The sequence below is a fragment of the Cynoglossus semilaevis genome, chromosome 2 (assembly GCF_000523025.1).
Source record: "Cynoglossus semilaevis isolate Cse_v1.0 chromosome 2, Cse_v1.0, whole genome shotgun sequence".
NCBI classification, from domain to species: Eukaryota; Metazoa; Chordata; class Actinopteri; order Pleuronectiformes; family Cynoglossidae; genus Cynoglossus; species Cynoglossus semilaevis.
The window spans coordinates 262,992-281,045 of NC_024308.1; the positions used below are offsets into that span (position 1 = coordinate 262,992).

Genomic DNA, 18,054 nt, shown 5'->3' on the forward strand with positions numbered 1-18,054 from the left:
TACATGTTATGGCTAAGCTTTTGAAAAGTTAGCCGAGGTTTACTACATGTTATGGCTAAGCTTTTGAAAACGAAAAGTTAGCCGAGGTTTGGATTGTGGTGTGGCTAACTTGTTAAGAATGTATGAGTAGTAACTGTAGTAATCAGAGTAGTTTTAACTGGACGTTAGCATTGAGCTTATACATGGACAACGATCCCTACAGGCCGGAGGTGCCGACCCTGAAACACCCACGCACAGCCATCGCCCACCAACATAAACAGAAATCTGCGCCCATGCTACATGCTAACTTTGTAGCTGTTTCAAGGCTAACTTTAACGCTAACTCTACTGTTACATACAGTATCTATGCTGTGGCTAACATTTAGTGTTTTCTAGGCTAATAAAGAGTTGAGAATCAAACTCTACTCAGTGTAATGCCTTGCTGTGGTGCTGGACCTTTGACCTCTGACCTGTTGAGGCTCCGGGCTTCAAACAGCGTGTCGTCCTCGTCACTGTCCACCGCCTCCATCTCCACTGAGTCACTGAGCAGCAGACCGTACTTCTTTCTCTGCATGGGCTTCTTCAACCTGATGACATCATCGTTTACATCAGTGACATCGTCATGGTGCGCACACACACACACACACACATTTTACCAACTGTTAAATTCACAAACCCAAAGTTTCCAATTAAAAAAACAAAAACCTGGAACTGATTTCCAAACAGTACCGATCATCACTTGATGAAGACTATATTCAGGTGCGGAACCAAACCCAAAGTTTCCAATTGGGTCACTGACGTGGGGGCCAGGCCGGACTGTGGGTCACGACCAGATGAAAAATAAAATATGAAGGAAAACAAAACCTGTTGGCCGGGAGCAGTACTGACCATCACAGAATTCACAGAATTGTGCAGGTGAGCTTTAATGAGGGGCAAAAAGTTTTAAAAGCCCTGGTGTAACAGCGGCAGAGTGAACGAGACATTCTAAAGACGTTTATATACAGGGGGCGCTGTGACGGCGAAACCACGTAGGACGAGGACGTCAGAAACCGAGGATTCCATGTTTTTTATTATTACTTCATCCCATTGTCGCCCAAACAAGCTAACATTTAATTAGCTAACCTTTGACACTATAATCTATCTATAAAGAGACTAACAGTTTGGTGACGGAGGAAAAGTGACGAACCTGTCGAGGAGTCAATATTTACACACAACTGTGTGTGTGTGTGTGTGTGTGTTCGTGGCCGATTTCAAAAGTACTGTTCAACACTCTGGTCTGGACTAATGGCATGAAAAGCTACTGTTTAGCCCTAGCCATGGCTAACAATTAGCTAGCATTATTGTTTCACTTGTTTTCTGGGCTAACTGTCTTCTAAGCTAACGTTAGAGAACTGGACGCCACCTGTTATAAGCCCAGTTGACTAAACATCTTCTTGGCTAACTTGTAGCTAATCCTGGCTAACTTGTAGCTATTTCGTTGTAGTTTTACAAGTGTTTTCAGCTAGTAATACTGTGTTATATGTCAGTTATTATCCGATTAAACCGAACCCACGGCTTCCTTTAGCTCGGCTCCTGGGTTTTGAAACAACTTTGAGCGGAGGTTGTGGACCGACAACAGCTGTGACACCGAGCTCGTCCTCCAGCTCTTACCTGACGGCTCGGATGAGGAAGTAGAGCAGACCGATCATGGTGAAGCCGATCAGGACATAGAGCGCCCGCTGGATCATGGAGCTGTCCACGCCGAGGCCGGTGAACAGTCCTCCGGGACTCGTCCCGCCGCTCTGGGTCGTGTTGACGCCGCTGGAGTTGGTCAAAGCCGCGGCGGTGGTGACGGCGGGTTTGATCTCATCCACCGCAGCAGAGACGGAGATGAAGCCAAGCGGGAGGAGAAGCGCTGAGAGGCAGCAGAGAATCATGTCGAACGGCTGAGAGGAGGTCGGAGGCCGCGGCACCGACACAGACACGTCGCGTTAAGTCTAACTACTGTTTTGTTTACAGAAAAAGTTCACACAACCCGGAAGTCCCCGCCCCCACACTCGTATGACGTCACAGACTGCTTCTTCACCTGGGTGTTATGGCGAGAGGAAACCACGTGTGTGACACTCCCATCTACTGGACAATTAGGAGAACTGCAGAATAGCACTTTTATTGTACGTCATGAAATGCACTCATGTGTTATGTATTAAATGTACACGTAATTCTGCTGTAATTAAATGGCTTATTGAATAGTAAATAATAATAATAAAAATAATGATTAATACCCCCACCTGCTGGGGAATATTAGAATCAACAGAAAATCATGTCCTTTCACTGTATGAATAAAACATCTCAAACTTTTTTCATAACTAATGTTTTGTCATCAGGTGACCTTAGGTGACCTGTCCTCTTGTCTTAGTCTGTCTTTATTTGTTTAAGACAAGAACAGTATGTTGCTGTAGCATCTGTAGCATCTGTCTAACTTTTCTTCTAACCTTTAGCTGTGTTCTTGGCTACCTTTTAGTAAACCCCCTTTCTTAGGTTTTTTCATTTAGCCTTTTTTGGGCTAACTTTTAGTTTCTTCTGAATCTGAATCTTTAGTCTGCTCCAGGTTAGCATTTAGCTGTGCTCTTGGCTAACTTATTTCAGACTGCCATTTTAGCTTTTAGGGAATTTCTTCAGGCCCATTTTCTTTCACCTGTTGTTGTTTAACATGTAGCTTTACGTTTTAGCTAACAGTTGGAGGAGGAAACGGTGACGCTTCTGCAGTTCTAGAGAAAAAACCCCGAAGCCAGAAAACCTGAGAGAGACGGCGTTCGAATGAAGATGTGGAGTTATTTTAGATACAGTTCGATGACGTCAACGTCATGATGTAAACGATGGATAGCTGTAAACATAAAACAACACAAATCTCTTTATATAATATTTGATCATTAAAGTTGATACAATAATCTGAACTACATTTAAGATAAAAAGTTATGAGAAAGTGATATTTAGATATGAATGAGAATTACTGAGGAAAGTGTATTTTCTAATAGTGAATAATCCTTTGATTTTTTTCAAAGGTAAAACTTCAAACTAATGAGAGGTTTAGTTTAGTTAAACTTCAAACTAATGAGAGGTTTAGTTAATACTAGGTCAGAGGTCAGAATAACTTCATCTGAACTATAACAGAAACATCACTCAGCTTCTATTCCAATTAAATCAATGTAAAGTTTAATTATTTTACAGTTAGAAGGTGAAGATTTTACACTGAGAGGAGAAACACTTTCAGGCATCCAGGTGTTTGTTGACACGGCGGACTTTCTCCTTCTTGTTCCTGTTCCCGTGCTTCTTCCACGGCTTCCCCATCTCTGCCACAGGGGTCGCTGCTCCAACTGGTCCACTGCCTGGTTTATAACCCATGACAGACTGAACCCCCCTGGACAACGCTCGGACGTTCTCCTAAAGACAGACACAACACATGGAGCTAGTATGGCAATTTACTGACACCTACTGGCCTAAAATACAGTTCACAGTTTTAGTTCAGAGTTTGAGTTGTTGTCACGATACTTTACCTGATGGAAGAAATGAGTGTCAACTGTGTTTTCAATTCTTTTTATCTTCAGTTGTTTCTGTGTCACTGTGGAGAGGCTGCAGTCCTCCAGGCCTCTCTTCTGGAAGCGTCTGTGCTGCGGCTGGAAGTCTTCAGGGTGGATGTGTGGAGGAGGGGTGCAGTACAGGAGCTTACCCTGAGACGAAAGACACCACACACACACACACACACACATCAACAACAAACGGAAACTTCACCAACAGCCACGTGACGCAGCAACAAGAACAACAACCCGTACGTTGACGTAATCCTTCAGGATGTAGCGTGCTGATCTGGACTGGTCAGGCTGACCGTGTGACGTCATAAAGCCTCTCATGTCTAGTCAGAGGAGAGACACCGACGTCAACATTCAGTGTTTCCAAATGTGAAATATGTAAATACAAAGTCAGAAAATGTTGAACATAAATACATGTAGTTAAAGAACTGTGAGAAGGTGATTCTGCCGAGGCTCAGATTAAAAAACCACCGTCGTTCTTACATCCATAAGCCATGAGGAGCTCCTCAGAGGTGGGGGGCCTGTCGGGGTCCTCGTCCTCCCTCGGTCGAATTATGATAATGCCGTAGGTGCCTTCAAACACGTGTCGGGGGATCGTCTGACACACGTATCACAGCTGTTAAGGACGTCATCAAAACCATAACGAGTGCTGCTCTAACGACAGTTAGAGGAAGAGGAAGTGACACAACAACAAAGTCTCATGTTGACGTGGTAGTTAGTGGAGGATATGAGCGAAACTGCAGGAACGTGGTCTCTCATTTGATCAATGGGCAGAATTCCACAGCAGATCATCTCAGCCTTGGTGGAGACAAAGGAGGGCATGACCAGACCGGGGCAGTCACAGAGGCACAGGCCCGGCTCCACATACAGGGTCTGCAACACAGGTGGAGACAGACAAAGCGTCAGACGGTGGCTGAGTGTGTGTTGACTGCCACTGATCACTGAGACGCTCCGTACCTGGAAGTGTTTGGTGTGACCGGGAGTGGCTGAAACGGAGACTTTCTTGTTTCTTAGAATAGTGTTGATGGTGGAACTCTTGCCCACATTAGGATACCCCACCTGGAAGAATCACACGGTGAGCCACCGCTGTCGCCTGGAGCCTGACCCTTGACCTTCAAACTCTACAGACTGATCTTAGACCATATTATTACCTTAACACCTTATTAATTCATGCTGACATTTTGTTACAGTCCGTTACTCTAGATTACTCTAACCTAGGACTGGCGCCACCATGTGGGTAAAAAGCACCAACTTTTAGCTAACATTTTTACATCAACATTTTTAAGACTCATTTTAATTTTAAAGTTCTGAGAACCGATGTTGTAACTGCCCCAAAGCTAACATTTAACATTTAACCACCGTTTGTGAGCATTAGCTTCTTGCAGTGTCGTTGGACCGAGGGACTCACCAGGCCCACTGTGAGTTGTCCTTCTTTACACGTGGGTCCGTTGTGAACAGCTTTAAACATTTCCAGAAGCTCATCTTTACGCAGCAGACGGCTGGAGTTGTGAAAGGAACCATCAGGCCTTCCTCCCTCTTCATCATCCTCATTTTCGGAGCAGGTAAACCACTCCTCTTCATCGACACTTATCATTTCAGGCTCCTCCTCATCGGTGCCACTGCCTTCATCGTCATTCACTGGCCCTTTCTCTTCTGTGTCACTGGCGCCACCTTCTGGATTCTCCACCTCCACGCCCTGTTGGCAGAGAAGTCTTAAAAGTTTACACACACACACACATATATATAACCAGGTAAACATTTGAAACTCACTTATGAAGAGTTTCTCTCTAAAGTCTTCACTGCAGACTCAAACGTTTCCTCACCTTTTCTTCTGCCTCCAGTCTGTTGCTCTCAGCCAGGGCCGACCAGAAAACTGCCCTCAGTCCCTCTTTTTCAAAATGTTTGGCCCACATTTGCCTCTGCTCCCTGGTTAACAAGTCTGCCTTGTTTACCAAAAGCATGTTGACTTTATCCTTTGACACTTCCGTTACATACGACTCCTGTAATCATCAAAACAACAACAAGACATACAGTATTTAGAGCAGGTGTTTGGTTCTGGCTAAAACAGTGACCGCGTACTCTGAGTAAAAGTCTCTGTTTTTAGTTCAATAATAATATGTTCTTACCAAATCAGGACATCGGAACAGCAGAGGGTTCCTGGCATCAACGATCTGAACCACAACATCACTAAAAGCAAAACAAAGTCGTGACTTGTATGAGTTGTACGTTGACATTAGAGTCTGTGACTTGTATGAGTTGTACGTTGACATCAGAGTCTCCAGAGATGTCTCCAGAGATGTCTCCAGAGATGTCTCCAGAGATGTCTCTGTCTCTGTCTGTCTCTGTCTCTACCTCCTCTCGATCACTCTCCACAGTTGTCTCCAGAACTCCAGATTCCTCTCAAACGGAGTAAGAATCAGCTTCTGTTCTTCCTCCAACCTTTGTTAATATACACGTAGTGAGGCGTGAATGACTCTTTGAAACAAATGCTCAGAGTAAACAAACGTGACGTGACATGACGTGACACCGCTCAGAGTAAACAAACGTGACGTGACACTGTGATGTACCTGGCAAGATCCCGTCGCCACTCTAAGAAGCTGTCTTTCTCTGTCTGCTGAAGTGATTCTGGGCTGGTGGTTTCATCCCAGTGAGGTCTGGAAAACAAAAACAAAAACACAAACCAACTGACCACCACTGAAACTACAGCCATTAATACACGTTTTGGGAATAGATCCACGTTGTTTGTTTACCGTCGAGGAATCCTGAGAAAATGCTGATTGTCTTCATGTAGTTTCTTCAGTTTGGTTTTCTCCTCAGCTGTTAACAGACCGGCTCGTGCTTCCGCTGGTACAAACTTTATGTTGAGTTTCTCTGTGAAAAGACACGGTTCACGGTCTCAGCACTTCAGAACCAATAAGTATGGATCCCAAAATGACAACACAACGCAAAACTCTTAGAAAAGAAATGACACTTGTGAGAATTTAAATCCAGGCCCAGTTATACCACGGGTACACATACATACATACAACAAACCTGCAACAAACTCTGTTCCTGCCAACTCAGCTGTCGCCAAAAAGTCATCCATGGAACTCTGTTCTGTCACGGACTGCAGGTTCAGCCGCCCCCAGTCGTAGCCATCGTTAAGTTCACTGGTGTGAAGCTATAACCAAGGAAAATGGAAACATACATTTTTATCTTTATGGTGAGGAAAATAATATTCAACATCCATATTTTCACGTTAAAGGGTTCACATTGTGTGGCATCTGAATTGACAGCATTAAAATGATTAACATTAAAAACGCGTTACGACTTTAGCTTCACAATCTATATTACAGTGTTTACTGAAATGTTTTAGTCACAACCAGGTCTAGGTCTAAGTGCAGATGTGATCAACAGTTGTACAACAGCAGCAGTCATACCCATGAGTCTCCTCTCTTATTTATTCCTCGGTTTGCTTGGAGTTTGTCCTTCATAAGAGCTCGCCCCAGTCCGACTCCTCCGCCGGTCTTCTTCTTGCCCATAGCGATGACTTTCTGAAACTTTTTCAAAGTTGTTCTCTTAATCTCGTATTAATTAGTTATTTGTAAAAGTGAAAACACACGTTATCTGCGTCTAACTATGCCGTCCCATGTGCATTACGTATTTGTAGTCAGACCGGAAGTGGATTAAACCAACCAGAGACGCACTTCCTGAGGACAAGGAAAATGTAGGACAAAAAAATACATTTTTATCTATGACAACACAAGGTTCATACATCACTAGTAACTAATAGGTGCACAGTAGCGCGTGAAAGCATTCTGTTTAGTATTAATGGACTCGGTTTATTCTGTCCGGTTATAAAAGCGCTCCCCGTAAAACTAGGTTCTTGCCAATATATCGGTCCGCACAACAAACGGCTCCCAATTTTTTTAAAACAATAAAACAAAGATAAATAAAGAAATAAAATACACTAATAAAATATGGACCCGTGCTTTTACAAACATTCCCACTGTTTCTAACCCTAACCGTTAGTTACCGTTCAAACTAAAACAGTCAGTGGCGACACGTGTGCTTTTTTTTAATGCTGTATTTATCTATATTGACACATGTGTAAGCGCAATAGTTACATATATAATGAGGTCGTACAAACTGTTTTTTTTTAAAGATTGTATATTTTCTCTGAACTCAAATTGAAAACAGAACCATTTAAATAAATAATACTATAGGGAGCAGGGCAAGGAGGAGTTGCGCCTTGTAAACCAGAAGGTGGCAGCCTTAAACTCTACATGGTGGGTTAAGGTCTTTAACAACTCTGCGTTTATATTTGTACGTTAAGAGTAAATCTATAATTTAATATAAAAATGACTTTGTTTAAGGGTAATGTTAATCATTTTTCACGATGTAAGATTCTAAAGAAGATAACACACATAAATAAATGTTGTGTACGATTTATGTTCTTTAATTAAAATAATGATTTTAATAATATTATTTTACATATAGTTTAATTGTAACTATTATTACATGCAAAGCTGTTGAGCCGAGACCGAAAAAGACACAAACATCCAGATCAGTGTCGTTCCTTCATGTACACAGTGCTGTCGTCACTGCCGTTTGGTTCGGTCCACCCCCCCCCCTACAGTGAAACTGCATTGGTTTCACCCCGGGTATAAAGACCGCAGCTCGGCTCGGCTCAGCAGCGTCTCTACACACTGAACCTCCAGGACTCAGCACCATGGACCACGGCTCTTCTCAGGCCGGACGTAGAAAGTATGAGGTCTTTGTACGCAGTTCCCGTAGAGTAGCTCCGAGACTATGTGACAACAAGTAAATACTTGATCTGGAAATAGACACTTTTTAAAAGTTTTTTTTTTTTTCTTCATTTCTCTCTCAGTGCTGCTGTTGACTGGACCCAGTGAAAAAATGCTGCCTTGGAAGAAGAACAAGTTTGATCTGATCGAGGAAGACAAGCAGTCCAAACAGAAGGGCTATGCAGTGAGTCTCAACTATTCTGCGCTCACCTCTTTTGCCAAGTCCTGCCCTGAGAGTGCACTCAACAGGGTGGGCAGCATGTTCAAGTCCAAGAGGAAAAAGGTGAAGATCACCAGCGAGGACCCGACGTACACGGTGCTGTACCTGGGCAACGCCACCACCATCCAGTCCAAGGGGGACGGCTGCACAGATGTGGCAGTGAGCAAGATCTGGGGCAAAAGTGAAATGGGCAAGAATGGAACTAAGATGAGGCTGACCATCAGCCACCAGGGCATCAGAATGGTCCACGTGGACGACAAAGCCAAAAAGCCGGGACACTTGTATTTGCTGCACAGGGTAACCTACTGCGTCGCAGACCCCAGACTTCCAAAGGTCTTCGCTTGGATTTACAGACACGAGATGAAGCACAAGGCAGTGATGCTTCGCTGCCACGCAGTGATGGTGTCCAGGCCCGAGAAAGCCAAAGCCATGGCTCTGCTGCTGTATCAGACTTCAGCCACAGCCCTGGCCGAGTTCAAAAGACTGAAACGCAGAGACGACGCCAGGCACCAGCAGCAGCAGCTCATCGGGGAACAGACCATCCCTCTGGTCCCTCTCAGGAAGCTGCTGAATGGACAGTGTTACTACAAACCCCCGGTGGAGCGCAGCCGCAGTGCGCCCAAGCTGGGCTCCATTACAGAGGACTCAGTCGGAGAAGAGGAGGAGGAGAAGGCCATGCACTTTGAATGTGAGGACGTTCTGGACGCAGGAGGTGATTGTGTTCCAAACGACAAACAGGAGTGGACTCAGATTATTAATGACCTGGGAGAGATGAGCATAGGAAACGATGTGCAGACACTGAAGGCTGACCTGAGGGTCACCAGGCTGCTGTCTGGAGAGAGCACCGGGAGCGACTCCTCCATAGACAGCAGCCAGGAGCCCGCTCCTCTCACTAACGGCTTTGGGGAGGTGAAGGTTCAGGAAACTGCCTGAAGAATCGTAGCGTCAGATGCACTGTTGCTGTTGCTGTTGTTGTTGCTGAGCCACGTTGTCTCCACTAGGGACATTTCCTCTGTCGTCAACGTTGTTGGGGAGTTGAATGTTTGTCCCGTCCGTGTCTCCAAGTAATCCTCAATGGATTATATTAGCCTCCGCTACCACTAGCTAACACACCATTAGGATCGAAAAGTCATTTAGAAATGGACCAATCAGAGCTGGCAAACTGCCAGTGCAGCGCAGGACACACGACACTAAGTCCACGTCTTTAAGAGGATTTGTTCTGAGCTTGTTTACCTTTTACAGTTTCTCCTGTGAAACTGCTGTGTTTTTTTTCTGTTTTGTCCACAACACTAACAATGACCAAAAATATTTAGTTTTCAAGTCTTACTGTTAGGTTTTGAACCGGCATCCTCAGCCAGACGTCTTGTTTTTTTTGCACACTCGTGGAGTTCTTTGAAGTATTACGTTGACTACATGTTGTCTGAAACATAAATGTCATATCTTTGCTGTGCAAAAGGAAAACACCTCTATGTTTCATGATGTAAAGTAAGATGTTTTAGGTATAAATGTTATTTTTAAATAATATAAAATGTGGTTTGTTTTGTGAACCTCAAAGAATTGTCAATAAAAAAGACGTTATGAAAAACTGGATTTAATCTGTAGACTTCTTTCTTTGAAGATCTTCAAGATGCTGAGTTCAGATCAGAATTGTGCCCATCGTTAACGACAAGTTAAATATGTGCTCGTCTCTGTACGTCAGCTGTTAGTTATGAACTGTTCCTTTATATTCTAGGCCTTTGATCTTTAGTCCTGACTTTGAAACGTTGTTCAGTTAAGGTTTTAAAGTAAAGAACTTCTTCTTCTTCAGGGTTGATCACTGAGAGACAGCAATAGTCTGAATAAAACATGAAGAGAAAATAAAAACAGTCCCACTGTTGCCCCAGGGGAGGAGGACGTGGGGGCACGTCTTATCCAGACAAACTGTGTGTTTTCACCTCCAGCTGGTCCATACACACACACTTAAATAATAACAAAAAAAGATCATCACACAGTGATAAACTAATCAGCTTCAAAACTAACGCCCACTTGTCAAATCTGAACCATAATGAAGAAGTCACTGCGTCACTTGTTCCTTTCATCTGCTCTGGTTCGTCAGGTTTATATCCTGATGAACAAATGACATCATCATCAGCATAAGTCCAGCCCTCAGTAATGTAATAGGAAGGCAGGCCACTGTCCAGTCCAGCTAACTGCTAACTGCTAACTGCTAACTGCTGTTTCTGCTTCGTGCTGCAGCTGTTCGATTTATTTATTGACAATTTCTCTCTGACCTACATTGTCACGGAGTCTTTTGTGGTCCGGCACAAGCAATCACGTTCTCCCCCCCTCCCCCCCCCTCTCACACCTCCACCCCCCCCCCTGCTTGGACATTGGCACACGTGCAGACTTTGTTGCAGTGTTTGTTGTTGACCAGTGGGCGGAGAACATGTTTGAAGATGAGTTTCTGATTGATAAAAGGGAAAAAAAAGTCACGTTCACCGTCCTTGAACACACACTCAGGTGTTTAAGAAGGAAACGAACTGTCCGTCATACAGAACAGACGAAGAACCAACGAGCCGTTCACACTCACCCTGGAAGCTGGAGAACACACACACATGGTAACAGCCAATCAGCAGCCCCACAGGTTCATTTGATTGAATTCTATTTTTATTTGTTTATGCAGTCACTGTGACCTGCTCTGGTACCTACACAGAACTGGTACCTGGTACCTGGTACCTGGTACCTGGTACCTGGTACTCAGTGCTGGAACAATGCCACAGGCAAACACACCAGAATGACCTCATCACCAGTGCCTTATTTTGGACAACACAACCTGCTGGTCTGTGATGCATTATAAAAAGTAGGAAAACAGCAGAGACTCTTGTTGTTGGAGTTGTTATTGTTGGAGTTGTTGTTATTGTTGTGTTGTTGTTATTGTTGTAGTTGTTGTTATTGTTGGAGTTGTTATTGTAGTTATTATTGTAGTTGTTATTGTAGTTATTGTTGGAGTTGTTATTGTTGTTGTAGTTATTGTTGTTGTTGTAGTTATTGTTATTGTAGTTATTGTTGTTGGATCTGATTCCAGTTACAGTGGAGGAGTCAGAAAGGTCGACTCAGACGACACCGACTGTAGAAGCTTCACAGACGACAACAACAACAACAACATGTCCCTTCATGCTGTAATTAGATGCTGGATGTAGAAGAGGGGGCAGGTGAGTAACACCACTGCTCCACAGGGTGGAGGAGCAGAATCAACACAGGCTTCAATTATAAACACCTCTGATGACAGTCAAGAACCATGTGATTAGAGCTGTGGTGTTTATGGACGTGTCAGAGTCCAGTCAGCACATAGCATTAGCATTAGCATTAGCATCCATCTGGATGTTAATCATTACATGAGCTCATGAATCTGAAGAGTTTTAAGACATGAGTAGACGAGCTGCACCTTTCTGACCACGATCCATCTATAGTTCACTTTGATTTGGCATATTAAAGATTTGGATTGTTTCACAGCACACACACACACACACACCCCCAGCCCCCCCCCCGCCCCCCCTCCCTCCAGTGATGATCCTGCTCTGTGCTCAGACTCATGAAACTCTACCTTCCCGTGGTCCCATTCAGACGCCGCCGCTGGTGTTTTCCACTCGCTCCGACACCGAGGCTCTGCCCCCACAGGAGCATTGATTCCAGCCACAGGTTATTTTGGTCTTTCCGCTCACAGACAGGAAATGGAATAATAACAGACAGAGAAAGGAAGAGAGGGTCATGTGACCAGCAGGAGGAGAGAGTTTAATACAGAATCAATGCTTGAGTTTGTGGCGTCTTTTACTTCCTCTCAGAGTATTTTGTGTAAAGGAAGTACCCCCCCCGTCACACCTGGACCTGGACCTGGACCTGGACCGTGTTTCAGTAACCAATGATCTTCACTCAGGTTTGATCCAAACAAAACAAAGAAAAAAAAAATCAAATCTGAATTTTCAGTGTGACCTGGTCACAGAGCAGCACGTACTGCCCACTGCACTACTGCACTGCACTACTGCACTGCACTACTCCACTGCACTACTGCACTGCACTACTGCACTGCACTACTGCAGTGTTATGTTAAAAGTAATGGGATACAGTACTTTTTTATTTTTATTTTTGTGCCATGTACTCCTAACATTTGGACAAAGAATTGTGCCCCAACCCCCAGTTTGAGGAACACCAAAACTAAAACCTCAGGATAAAATAAGGTATTTTAAAAAGCAGTAGTAGTTGAAGTACTTTATAAGTACACTGGTGCAGGTGTACAACAATCCAATCCAGTAACAGTAACAGTAAGAGCAGTAACAACAGTAACAGTAGTAACAGTAACTGTAACAGCAGCAGCAGTAACAGCAGTAACAGTAACAGCAGCAGCAGTAACAGCAGCAGTAACAGCAGTAGTAACAGCAGCAGCAGCAGCAGTAACAGCAGCAACAGTAACAGTAGTAACAGTAACAGTAACAGCAGTAACAGCAGTAACAGCAACAGTAGTAACAGTAACAGCAACAGTAGTAACAACAGTAACAGTAGTAACAGTAACAGTAACAGCAGCAGTAACAGTAGTAACAGTAACTGTAACAGCAGCAGCAGTAACAGTAGTAACAGTAGTAACAGCAGTAACAGTAGTAACAGTAGTAACAGCAGCAGCAACAGTAGTAACAGTAACAGCAGTAACAGCAGTAACAGCAGTAACAGCAACAGTAGTAACAACAGTAACAGCAGTAACAAGTACATATCCATAGGATTATTCAACAGTGGGGAAGGAGACACACACACGGTGACCTCTGACCTTCTGATGACCTCTGACCTTCCTCTCTTGTTTTGTACTCCTGATAAATGTTGTCAAAACCATTAGGGTTCGAGTCGTTCAGACTCGTTGGTGATCCAGGTGTGTGTGTGTGTGTGTTCTTTTCACCTCACACACACACATTAAAACAACAACAACATTTAAATGAGTTCAAGTTCAAGGGAAACATTTGATGTTTGTAGTTTTTTCCTCTACAGATTCTTTTCCTTTTTCTCCATAATGTCTCAGATCCTGTTTATTACAGCTGCATTAACGACATCAACACTGTTGGTGTGTGTGTGTGTGTGTGTGTGTGTGTGTGTGTGTACTGATGTGTCATTGGTTCCATGTGAGAGGATAAGGAGAGAGTGGCAGTTTCACAGAGCAGTCTTTGTCATTTCCTTCCCGTTTCCTTTATTTCATTCTCTCGTCCACTGCTGCAAACTGCCCACACACACACACACACACACACACACACACACACACACACCAGTTCACAGAATCCTTTCTTTCTTTTGAACAGACATAAAAACAGGATGTAGCTCCGTCCATGTGCCGACACTAAGATAGCCTGAGAGCAAACAGCTTCTATGTGTTCTAGGTCTTTGTTCACAGTTCTGTTTCTACCAGAGTGTGTGTTTCACTGTGTTCACACTCGACTTGGTTGATTGAAAAATGATCTTTATCCTAAATATTTCTAAATGACAATAAGAAATCAGGAAGTCAGAAGTCAAATGTCTAATGATTAGAGTTCAAACATGAGCTGTGATGTACCTCAAACATCACAGCTCACCTGTGATGTTTGAGGTACATCACAGGTCATCTGTGATGTTTGAGGTACATCACAGGTGAGCTGTGATGTTTGATCACAGGTGAGCTGTGATGTTTGATCACAGGTGAGCTGTGATGTTTGATCACAGGTGAGCTGTGATCAAACATCACAGGTGAGCTGTGATGTACCTCAAACATCACAGGTGAGCTGTGATGTACCTCAAACATCACAGGTCACCTGTGATCAAACATCACAGGTGAGCTGTGATGTTTGAGGTACATCACAGGTCACCTGTGATGTTTGAGGTACATCACAGGTGACCTGTGATGTTTGAGGTACATCACAGGTGAGCTGTGATGTTTGAGGTACATCACAGCTCACCTGTGATGTTTGAGGTACATCACAGGGGACCTGTGATGTTTGAGGTACATCACAGGGGACCTGTGATGTTTGAGGTACATCACAGGGGACCTGTGATGTTTGAGGTACATCACAGGTCACCTGTGATGTTTGAGGTACATCACAGGGGACCTGTGATGTTTGAGGTACATCACATGTGACCTGTGATGTTTGAGGTACATCACATGTGACCTGTGATGTTTGAGGTACATCACAGGTGAGCTGTGATGTTTGATCACAGGTGAGCTGTGATGTTTGATCACAGGTGAGCTGTGATCAAACATCACAGGTGAGCTGTGATGTACCTCAAACATCACAGGTGACCTGTGATGTACCTCAAACATCACAGGTGAGCTGTGATGTTTGATCACAGGTGAACCCTTCATTAAGCCCGGGCCACGTCCATCTCGGGTCGGTGACCCTTCAGGTTCGGCAGGTTCTTGAAACAGGAGTCTCTCATTCTGAGCTTCTCTTCAAGCCTGTGGTAAAAGGACCTGAGGAGGGAAGAACGGCAGCATTTAGACACTGAGGCAGCTGGGAGATGGAGTCATCCAACAACAGAGCACAGGAAGAGCAGAACAGGAGAAGACGAGGTGTGACAACATGCTGTGTGTGTGTGTGTGTGTGTGTGTGATAGACGTGAGAACACACACACACACACACACACACACACACACACAGAGTTTGGATCAGCTCTAATCTGTTCTTCTGAAATGACACAGACAGATTCCACCGTTGGCTCAGACCTGGTAACAGTGTGTGACAGGAACGCTCCCAGACAGGATTCCTGTGGTGAAACAAACCTGTGCTGTGGGTGTGTGTGTGTGTGTGTGTGTGTGTGTGTGAATAAGTGGAATGTTCTGTCATGTTTCTGAGGTATTTCTTTGTGTAAAAGCTGGTTTTACAGGACAGAAAACAACAAATCCACTAACGTCGTACTGGGATGTTCTCAAATGTTGTTCCTGATAAAGAATACACTGGAACAGATTTTTAAAACCTCCTTCTCCAGTTTGTTCAGAAAAAAAGAAAAAAAAAAATTTATAGGGTTGAACCTTTAAACCTAGTGAAATAAAATGGTTTTTAAAAACAACGATGTAGATACAGCTGCTCCAGGTTAGAGCTAGAACGTAAAGAACAGAAAGACACTTAGACTTGAATTGTCCTGAACACAACACAATCACTGGGTCTCTCTCTCTCTCTCTCTCTCTCTTCAGTGTTTGCTCGCCCTGTGAGCAGAAGTGTAACCTACCGTTCACCTCAGGCCGACGCCTCTCCTTCTGGTTTATTTCTAAATATTGTACAAAAATGTAAAACTATGATGTGCAACTCTCAGTGACATGAATAAGTTGGGCTCATCAATCAATCAATCAACCAATCAATCAATCAATCAACCAATCAATCAATCAACCAATCAATCAGTCAATGTTAAAAATTCAATAACTGATAGTATTATAATTTATATTAAAAACACGTTTAAAGACTGAACCCTGGTCTTTTCTGTACATGGAACAACAGGGTTATTACAGCGCCCCCTGTCCCTCAGTGAAGTCATATTTTCTCCGACTGTCAGTCACTAACCCTGATTCCCAGTGACTGTTTTTCAGCTCAGTGGTTGAAACAAATGAACAAATACTTTATCCTAAGAGCTGCTTCTCCACGGAGGTCACGACGGCGGCGGCGGCGGCGGCGGCTGATGTAACGCCACAGGAAGTTTGGAAACCGTTGACTCAGCTGTGTGACCTGTGGCTTCACAGACTCTGACACCTCTATGGCGACAGGCTGCGCTCTCTGAGCCGCCACCAGAACATTAGCTCTTTAACTAAGAGATGGCAGAACACACATCTTAGAGTTTGTCTATAAGTCTATGAAACATGTAAAAAGAAAGAGAAGGATTGGTAAAAAACCAGGCTTGACGTGTGTGTGTGTGTGTTCACTGATCTCCACAGGATCATCAGTGAATATTCCTGCCTCACTTCACACAGATTTAAAAGGAGTAAGAAACAGGCTGCAGGAGGAGACAGGAGGAGACAGGAGGAGCAGAGGCGACTCCTCAGGGTTGATGTGGGTGTGGAGCCACACATGGATTCCTGAGGTTCCTGTTCCCGTTGTCACCAGACCAGTCATGTGCCTCTGACGGCCTGTATTATCTACTGCAGCCGCCTCAGCATCGGAGAACTGAATGGAATGCAAAGTTGCTAATGTCTGATTTGACCTGTGGCAACGCAAACATTCCAGCAACAAGTTCAAATTCAAAAGACCGAAGGTGAAAGAAAAAAGGGTTTTGTTCGAAGAAGTAGACCAGCAGACCAGAGCAGTCGACCACAGATCCCCACTGGTTCTCAGGCCAAATGAATGTCATTAGAGTGATGATGTCACCACAGTGATGATGTCACCACAGTGATGATGTCACCACAGTGGCGATGTCACCACAGTGGTGATGTCACCACAGTGATGACGTGTGTTGTTTGATCTCTAATCTTTTACGTTGACCAATCTGAGGTTTGATAAAATGACATTATAGTCCAATCAGGACAATCTGACCCCTGACCCCTGACCCCTACCACACTGTATTATATGCTCCACAGGACAAATTCAACGAGATCTTAAAAAGAGGCGGTACGTCTTCTCAGTAAATCCTTGTCCTGGACCTGATCTCTGGTCACAGGAACCTGAAGGGCCAACGTTCAAAGTAAAAAGGAGTCAACCAGACAAACGTAGGTCGGTTTGGGGAGAAGAACGGCAGCGTCAGAACAGTCTGCAGGTGGAATCACCGTCTGACCTCAGGGAGTGTTGTTGTTGTTGTTGTTGCAGCTCCTCCATGAGTGAACCTGGTCTGGACCTTTGTTCTTCCTTTGTTCTTCCTTTGAAGACGCTGCTCAGTCCACACAGATGTTTACAAGACACGGAGAAAGAATGTGTGTGAGGAACGGGTTTGTTTGTTCTGCACACGTCTGAACGCTGTGTCTCTGGGCCTCATTGTTGTCGTGGGGGGGGGGGGGGGGGTCTAACCCTGTCTCCGTTATCCCTGTGATCAGAGAGGAAACGGGGGGGTAAAGCATGTGTGTCTCACATACACACACACACACACACACAAAGCAACATTTAAGGCATGTGATTCTGTCTGGTTGGACACGGGTGATGTCACTGTTGGTGTTGGACACCACTGGACCTCGACCTCCCAGTGTCCCTTCACTCCTCACCTCCTACTTGTCCTTCTGGGTGTGAACATCAGACCAGTGGAGAAAAGTCTGTGGTTTCACAGTAGGTCTGTTGCTGTTGCAGTTGTCTGTCAACTTCCTGCTCTCAGATGTCCTCGGCAAAAAATGTTTTAACGGACAAAACTGGTCGAAAACCCAGTCTGAAACTTTGCCTTTCAAGACTACGTTTGGGGAGTCAGGTTGAAGGAGTGGGGGAGTCAGGTTGAAGGAGTGGGGGAGTCAGGTTGAAGGAGTGGGGGAGTCAGGTTGAAGGAGTGGGGGAGTCAGGTTGAAGGAGTGGGGGAGTCAGGGTGAAGGAGGGGGGGGGGGAGGGGGAAGGTGG

The 18,054-nt window shown here is 44.5% G+C and overlaps 3 protein-coding genes and 1 long non-coding RNA gene across 4 annotated transcripts in view; 2 read left to right on the plus strand and 2 right to left on the minus strand.

Moving 5' to 3' along the window:
• LOC112486759 (uncharacterized) overlaps positions 1-1,678 on the plus strand; it is a 3,309-nt gene extending 1,631 nt beyond the window's left edge. Inside the window, exons 2-3 of the long non-coding RNA XR_003049224.1 lie at positions 375-603; positions 1,543-1,678. This is a non-coding gene — a long non-coding RNA (uncharacterized LOC112486759). The remainder of the gene's footprint in view (positions 1-374; positions 604-1,542) is intronic.
• Positions 1-2,290, minus strand: part of fam174c (family with sequence similarity 174 member C) — a 4,409-nt gene extending 2,119 nt beyond the window's left edge. Inside the window, exons 1-2 of the mRNA XM_008329120.3 lie at positions 1,629-2,290; positions 449-565 (exon numbers count right to left, since the gene is read on the minus strand). Coding sequence (XP_008327342.1) covers positions 449-565; positions 1,629-1,894 — 383 coding nt within the window. The 5' untranslated portion in view covers positions 1,895-2,290. The remainder of the gene's footprint in view (positions 1-448; positions 566-1,628) is intronic.
• An 852-nt stretch (positions 2,291-3,142) lies between these two features.
• On the minus strand, positions 3,143-7,394 carry lsg1 (large 60S subunit nuclear export GTPase 1). Its single transcript, XM_025054066.1, has 14 exons — positions 6,964-7,394; positions 6,578-6,704; positions 6,295-6,415; positions 6,112-6,198; positions 5,897-5,983; positions 5,671-5,731; positions 5,368-5,544; positions 4,953-5,240; positions 4,502-4,603; positions 4,274-4,417; positions 4,028-4,151; positions 3,788-3,867; positions 3,512-3,685; positions 3,143-3,398 (listed from the first exon to the last, which is right to left on the minus strand). Exons 1-14 carry the CDS (start codon positions 7,063-7,065, stop codon positions 3,225-3,227), a joined length of 1,848 nt encoding a protein of 615 aa, XP_024909834.1. The 5' UTR covers positions 7,066-7,394; the 3' UTR covers positions 3,143-3,224.
• A 590-nt stretch (positions 7,395-7,984) lies between these two features.
• Positions 7,985-10,136, plus strand: fam43a (family with sequence similarity 43 member A). The gene is made up of 2 exons (XM_025054067.1): positions 7,985-8,290; positions 8,415-10,136. Coding segments are annotated over exons 1-2 (1,071 nt in total). The 5' UTR covers positions 7,985-8,289; the 3' UTR covers positions 9,485-10,136.
• The last annotated feature ends 7,918 nt before the right edge of the window (positions 10,137-18,054 follow it).

Bases quoted from the DNA above. Each gene is read 5' to 3' on its own strand.
- lsg1 (XM_025054066.1), bottom strand. From the start codon at position 7,065: ATGGGCAAGAAGAAGACCGGCGGAGGAGTCGGACTGGGGCGAGCTCTT. The intron at 5,241-5,367 runs GTGAGGAAACGT...CTCTGCCAACAG, and splicing joins GACTGGAGGCAGAAGAAAAG to GGCGTGGAGGTGGAGAATCC. The intron at 3,399-3,511 runs GTAAAGTATCGT...GTCTGTCTTTAG, and splicing joins ACACTCATTTCTTCCATCAG to GAGAACGTCCGAGCGTTGTC.